This window comes from Nelusetta ayraudi, unplaced genomic scaffold, assembly GCF_046127955.1.
Source record: "Nelusetta ayraudi isolate G7.1 ecotype Tasmania unplaced genomic scaffold, CSIRO-AGI_Nayr_v1 ptg000320l, whole genome shotgun sequence".
Classification (NCBI taxonomy): domain Eukaryota; kingdom Metazoa; phylum Chordata; class Actinopteri; order Tetraodontiformes; family Monacanthidae; genus Nelusetta; species Nelusetta ayraudi.
Window position 1 is genome coordinate 1 of NW_027466365.1, and position 7,144 is coordinate 7,144.

Below are 7,144 nucleotides of genomic sequence, written 5' to 3' on the forward strand. Positions count from 1 at the left end.
CTGCTCCTGCTGCTGCTCCTGCTGCTGCTCCTGCTGCTCCTGCTCCTCCTGCTGCTCCTCCTGCTGCTCCTGCTGCTGCTCCTGCTGCTCCTCCTGCTGCTCCTGCTCCTCCTGCTGCTCCTCCTGCTGCTCCTGCTGCTGCTCCTGCTGCTGCTCCTGCTGCTCCTGCTGCTGCTCCCCCTCCTACTCTTCCTCCTTTTCCTCTTCCTCCTCCTCCTCCTCCCCCCGTCCTGCTCTTCCTCCTCCTGCTCCTCCTCCCCCCCTCCTCCCCCTCCTGCTCCTCCTCTTCCTCCTCCTCCTCCTCCGCCCCTCCTCCTCCTCCCCCGTCCTGCTCTTCCTGCCTCCTCCTCCTCCTCCCCCCCCCCCCCCCCCTCCTGCTCCTCCTCACTGCTGGTTGTCCTGTGTGCAGCTGAGAACCCGCCAGGGCTGTGAGTATCTGATGCAGTACGACACAGAGAGCATCATCAGTGACTGGCTCAAGGTCATCCAGGACACCATCAGACAGCTGGTACCACACACACACACACACACACACACACACACACACACACACACACATTCTGGGAGTGGTGACAAGCTGAGACTGTGTTCCAGGACCAGGACCACCTGTCTGAGGACGACGATGAGACTTCAGACAAAGAGGACAGAGACAGGAAGAGGAGCTGTGAGTCCCTCATCCTCATCACGGGGGGGGGGGGCAGCTGTGTGTGTGTGTGTCGGAGGGGGGGGTACCCAATTGAAAACCATTTGCTTGCTGGTGTCGCTGCTTCCAATCTCCACTGTGTTCTCCTCCTCAAGCCCAGTTTGTTCCAACTGAACCTCTTTTGTGTAATACTGAACACTGCCAGCAGGGGTCACCACCAACCACTGACTACCAAAAAGAAATCAATAAATAAATCACTTCAACACAGCTCCTACCTGACCAATCAGGCCTCAGTAAACAAGCCCCTCCCCCTCCTCCTACTCCCTCTTCTCCTCCACCCCCTCCTCCTACACCTCCCCCTCCCTCTCCTCCTCCTGCACCTCCTCCTCCTTCTCCTCCTGCACCTCCTCAGCCAGCAGGAGTTCCTCCGGCGGTGCCGTGGACTCGGAGCAGCGCCGGGTTCGGACCAAACTGCGCCGCTTCCTGCAGCGGCGGCCGACGCTGCAGAGCGTGAAGGAGAGGGGCTACATCAGAGGTGACACACACACACACACACACTGCGCCTGAGTGTGTGTGTGTGTGTGTGTGTGTGTGTGACTGTTGTGTTGTCTCACCAGACAACGTGTTCGGCTGCCACCTGGACACTCTGTGCCACAGGGAAAACTCTGCCGTCCCTCGGTTCCTGGACAAGTGTGTGAGAGTGGTGGACAGGAGAGGTACACGCATGCACGCACACACACACACACACACACACACACAGGTATGCGTATTGAGTGTGTGTGTGTGTGTGTGTGCGCGCAGGTCTGGAGGTGGATGGGATCTACAGAGTCAGCGGGAACCTGGCAGTGATCCAGAAGCTGAGACACAAAGCAGATCATGGTGAAGCTGCTGGACCTGGTGGTCTCTCTCTCTCTCTCTCTCTCTCTTTCTCTCTCTCTCTCTCTACCTCTCTTTCTCTCTACCTCTCTCTTCATCCCTCTCTCTCTCTCTACCTCTCTCTACCTCTCTCTTCATCCCTCTCTCTCTCTCTCTCTGTCTCTCTTCATCCCTCTCTCTCTCTACCTCTCTCTCTCTCTCTCTTCATCCCTCTCTCTCTTTCTCTCTACCTCTCTCTTCATCCCTCTCTCTCTCTCTCTCTGTCTCTCTCTCTCCCCCCTCTCTCTGGTCCTGACCCCTCTGTTGTTCCTGCAGAGGAGCACCTGGACCTGGATGATGGACAGTGGGAGGAGATCCATGTCATCACCGGAGCGCTGAAACTTTTCCTGCGAGAACTTCCAGAGCCGTTGTTTCCCTTCAGCTTCTTCGACAAGTTCATCGCTGCCATCCGTTAGTATCCACTCAACCTGGGCCTGAGCCTGGGCCTGGGCCTGGGCCTGGGCCTGAGACTGGGCCTGGGCCTGGGCCTGGGCCTGAGCCTGGACCTTAACTTGAATCTGAACTTAAAGTTGAACTTGAACTTGAACTTGAACCTGGACCTAAACCTTCACGTGAACCTGAGCTCACTCCCTAAGGGATCCACTTTATGAGTCCTCTGTTAGAAGTTGACTGAAGTTCCCAACAATCGAAAGCTCCTGGACTCCAGGCTGACCAGGTTCCGGTCCAACTAGGCCGGAGGGTTCTAAAGCACCTGTGTTCTTTGGCTGCAGAGGTCCCGGACTACAGCCAGAGGGTCTCCTACATGAAGGACCTGGTCCGCTCGCTGCCCCTGCCCAACCACAACACCATGGAGCTGCTGTTCAAACACCTGCGCAGGTGAGTTCCCACCAGCAGGTGGGACATGTGATACCTGAACCACACTCACCTGGTCTTCTGCCTCAGCAACACGCCGCTCTGCCCGTGTTCTCCAGGGTGATGGAGCACCAGGACTCCAACAGGATGTCGGTGCAGAGCCTGGCCATCGTCTTCGGCCCGACGCTGCTGCGCCCCCAGACCGAGTCGGCCAACATGACCGTCCACATGGTCTTCCAGAGCCAGATCGTGGAGCTGCTGCTCAACGAGTTCCGCAACATCTTCTCGCAGACACAAGAGGAGATGTCTCAGGGACCTTCTAGAACCCTCTGAGGACCTGCGGTGGGGGGGGGGGGGGGGGGGGCATGGGGGTGTTGGACCTCCAGAGGACCCTGACACCTGGACTGGTTCCTGCAGCCCAACAGCTGGAGGGAAACCATTCATCTTAGGCTTCTGAAACTTTGATACACTTTGTTTGAGGTGAAGATCCTGTCTGAACAACAACCCTTCAACCGTCAGCACAGAGTCCTCCAGGCAGTGTGGAGCACCACTGGAAGAAGGTCTGAAGAACATCTGTTGGTTCACGTCGTCACGTTGGAGACCTATCAGCTGTCTTCTTCTGTCCATCGAGTCCAATGTGTTAGCTAAGCTAGGCTAATCATGAGCTGCCATTGATGCTCACACTGACTGCAACACCAGAGGGTTTCAATAGAGGCGGTCACATGGTCAGCAGAGCCGTCAGTGTCCAGCAGGGGGAAGCAGACAGCAGGCAGCAGGCAGCCCGGCCTTGAGGGAGCCTGATGCTCCATCGTTGTCACTCTAAATGATAATAACAACACCAAGCACAATAATAAAGACATAACACGCTATCAATATTATTATTATTATTATTATTATTATTATTATTATCATCATTAACAATAACAATAATAAGTGGCCGAAGACAAAGCTGAGACAGTGCTGAACGGGCGGAGCGACACGCAGTGAAAAGCCTTCCTGGTTTGGCAGCCGGTGGCCGTCGCTGTACAGTGAAACAGTGTCCGCAGAAATTAAAATTAAATTAAATAAAAAAAATGTAAAAAATGCCGAGCAACGACCGAAGCACCAAGGACTACAACAGTCGGAGTGGAACGAACAGAGACAATGTTGGAGGTTTGTTCAGCCTGATGCAGATGCGATGGAACACCGACGCGGTGGCCAACGGGAGTGAGACGGGCTCGACTCGGCCCCCTGGTGGACGACGAGAGAATAGTCGACCACGGCACCATTTGAAAACATGCTTGAGGACTGTGAGTGTGTTTTGTAACATCAAGCAACTTTAGTTTGAAGACTATTTGCAAAGTAAGGCCGCTGAATCGTGTCGATAAACCGCTAGCCACCACCGCTAGCCACCTCCGCTAGCCACCTCCGCTAGCCACCTCTGCTAACTCCGTGCTCTGCTTGTGTTGTGTTCGCTGGCAGCGAAACTTAAGAGGCGGCGATTCTGGCTCGCAACTTTCGTAAGTTTCACTCCCTATAGTGATTTTAAAGCTGCTCGCTTGTTAATGCCGGTCCAATAGAGTTGTTGCTGTTTTGTGCTTTGTATGGACTTTAGTTGTGCGGATATTCTTGTCTAATAATAAACGACTGCGATCGTTTCACCACAGCGTCTACATTTTCTCCTCTAGGACAGTGTTTTGATACAATGCAAGTCTATGAGGGTCAAAGGTCAACTTTGTCCAAGAGACACGGGGACACTTGCTGCTTCATGGGGATCCCCTAAGACACACCCACGCCAAATTTGGGGCTTCTAGCCCATGAGGAACCCCGAAACCCTAACCCTAATTTCAGCTGACCCTAACCCTAACCCTAGTTTCAGCCTTATCGCTAACCCTAATTCAATGCAAGTCTATGGGGGTCAAAGGTCAACTTTGTCCTAGAGACACGGGGTCACTTGCTGCTTCATGGGGATCCCCTAAGACACACCCACGCCGAATTTGGGGCTTCTAGCCCATGAGGAACCCCGAAACCCTAACCCTAGTTTCAGCCTTAACCCAACTTGACTTGGAACCAGCATACTGGATGTTTATCAATATGTTTATCAAATAAAAGCTAAATTTGTATTCCAGGCCAAACAAACCTATGCATTCTATGGCCCGTGTGTATAATATAATATATTAACAACAGGGTGTGCTAAAATATTTCAACAACTTTAGACTTAAAAAACAAACCATGCAGGAAATGTGAGCGTACCGGGTTTGTTAGGCAGGGATTCAAGCTAGCATAAAGTTTACATCGATGCTAACGGACTGAATACCACGATGCTTATTGTAATTGCAACGTTAACATAACACAACTCCTCACGGCTTTTTGGACATTTTGCCGTTAAACGATCCCACATTACAGCGCCCTTTGAACATACTTACTTCGGTTGGGACCGAGTCCTTCTGACGTCACAGCCGGCCCAGCGCAGCCCGCCTCAAACAGCCCCAACGTTTGTGCTCTGCAGGAGGAGCAGACATGGATTCATCCAGCAGGGGGAGCCCAACCTGGATCAGTGCCGCTATCCAGCTCATTCACCAGTTGACCGAGTCACTGACTCAATGATTCACCATGGCAACCGCAGCGGCGTCTCAGGTGGAAATGTTTGGAGGAAGTAAAGAAGCCAGTAAACCGGAAGCTGGCCACTACAGTTATTAGACTGAGACGGGAAGTGTGACAAAGTTTTTTTATTTACTTATTTTTAAATCGCTTAGTCATGAAAACCTCCGCATTTGTAAACACCGGAAGTGCGCGTCGCCGCCGAGCCCCGACTGTTCGCTGTTGCGCAGCCGCACCGATGCGTCGTCATGACGACAGCGGCGCCGTTTTGTTGAGGGACTCGGACTGCACGCGCGAGGAGCAGCAGCCGCTCCAGGTAGGAGTCACCTGACCTGTCCGCGCGCTAGCTAGCTGCCGTTAGCCGCCGAGCTAACGGCTCTGCTCTGGTCTGCTCGAGCCAGCCGGCAGGCGGAAGCTGAGTTCCTCCGGGTTAGTGAGGCGACGCACAGTCGCGTGCTCGTGCTCGCGTGTTGTTTTCAGTGATTGACAGCTGCGCTCCGTCTCTCTCAGCAGCTTCAACAAACTCAGAGCAGCTGATTGGAGGGAGTTTGAGCCACTCCCAGTAGTTTCACCCGGAGTTGAGCGCGTGCACCGCGGCGTCAGCGGAGCCCCGAGTTGACGAGTCGCCATGGCAACGTCGACCGCAGGGTCGCGCGCCCCGCCTCAGTGAAACATACGTCTTAAAAAGAATAAAATAGCAGCTGTGTAGAAGAGCGCCTGCGCACTGCTTTCATCTCCAGCAGGACCGAGGCTGCTTCACACCAGGGTCCAATAACCTTCAGCATCGGTTCGATTAGTAAGACTGGCTGGCTGGCTCACCCACTCACTCACTCACCCACTCACTCACCCACTCACTCACTCACCCCAGAAATCAGGAAGTGTGGGATCGACTGAGGAAATTCTCTAGCTTCCTAACTAACTTCCTGACTAACCTTCTAACTGGAACAACCTGCTGAGACATTGCTGGTTTCCAGTCGTCTAAAACATCTTTTCCAGTTTTCCAGTCTGTTTTCATTGGTTGGTGCAATGAGACAGGAAGTGGGAACCCTGTACACTAGAACACAGGAAGTGGGAACTCTGTACACTAGAACACAGGAAGTGTTATTGGTGGAGAAGATCACTGAGTGTTTAGGTGATCAGAGGAATCCAGTTTAAAGTGTGACTGATGATGTCATCACCTCAGTCTGATTGCAGAAGGCAGCGGTGTGACACCATCGACGGGGTCATGGCGAGGTCAAGGTCAGAGGTCATCGACTTCCCCACGCTGGAGAAGGAGCTGCAGGGGGCGCTAGAGGCCGACAGACGCTACAGCAGAGAGAACCAGGCCAAGCTGAGGGCCGTCCACCAGCAGGTGGCGTCATACAGCCACTTCAGGTAGCAGCAGCTCCCATTGGCTGGGGAAGGCTCAGTGTGTGTGTGTGTGTGTGTCTCAGTGTGTGTGTGTGTCTCTCCTCAGGGACCTGGTGGTCTCCTCTCACCTGAAGCCCCTGGACGCTGATGACCTCCGACCTTCTGGACGGAAACAACCCTGGAACCCTGTGGCTGCTGGCAGGAAGTCCTCATAACCACCAAAGAAGAGGAAGAAGGAGGCCTAGGAGAGGAAGAGGAGGAAGAAGGAGGCCTAGGAGAGGAAGAGGAGGAAGAGGAGGAAGAGGAGGAAGAAGGAGGCCTAGGAGAGGAAGAGGAGGAAGAAGGAGGCCTAGGAGAGGAAGAGGAGGAAGAGGAGGAAGTTAAACTGCTGCTTGTCTCTGGTTTCTGTCCAATAAATGTTTGAAGACTCTGGTGTGGTTTTTCTCTCAGGACCTCTGTGTGTTGTGAGCGACCAGCAGGTGGCGCTGTTTTCATTCTGCTATGCTGAAGACATTCTATCCTTTTTTCAGAGATGCTTCTACATTGTGCATCAATCACTTCCTATCACCGATGACTCGAATGTTGTTGCTTGTCCTCACGTCTCGCCTCACTTCCTGTTGTGACTTCCTGTCTGCGCTGGAACAGGAAGTGGTTTTCTTCCTGCGAGGTCCAGCGCAGGCTCGGAGCTCCACTGCGACTCTCCTCCCCCTCCAGGGGGGCACCATCACTGGGGGGGGGGGGGGACCCCATCACTGGGGGGAGGCGCCATCACTGGGGCTGGGTCAGAGAGGGGGAGCCTGGGAGACCCCCATCACTGGGGGGGCGCCCATCACTGGGGGGGGG

The 7,144-nt window shown here is 54.0% G+C and overlaps 1 protein-coding gene across 1 annotated transcript; it reads left to right on the top strand.

Moving 5' to 3' along the window:
• The first annotated feature begins 394 nt into the window (after window positions 1–394).
• On the top strand, window positions 395–3,971 carry LOC142882566 (rho GTPase-activating protein 27-like). Its single transcript, XM_076017366.1, has 8 exons — window positions 395–508; window positions 595–664; window positions 1,056–1,178; window positions 1,261–1,359; window positions 1,445–1,522; window positions 1,835–1,969; window positions 2,290–2,395; window positions 2,491–3,971. The coding sequence occupies exons 1-8, from the start codon at window positions 440–442 to the stop codon at window positions 2,702–2,704; spliced, it is 894 nt and encodes a 297-aa protein (XP_075873481.1). The 5' UTR covers window positions 395–439; the 3' UTR covers window positions 2,705–3,971.
• Window positions 3,972–7,144: the final 3,173 nt, after the last annotated feature.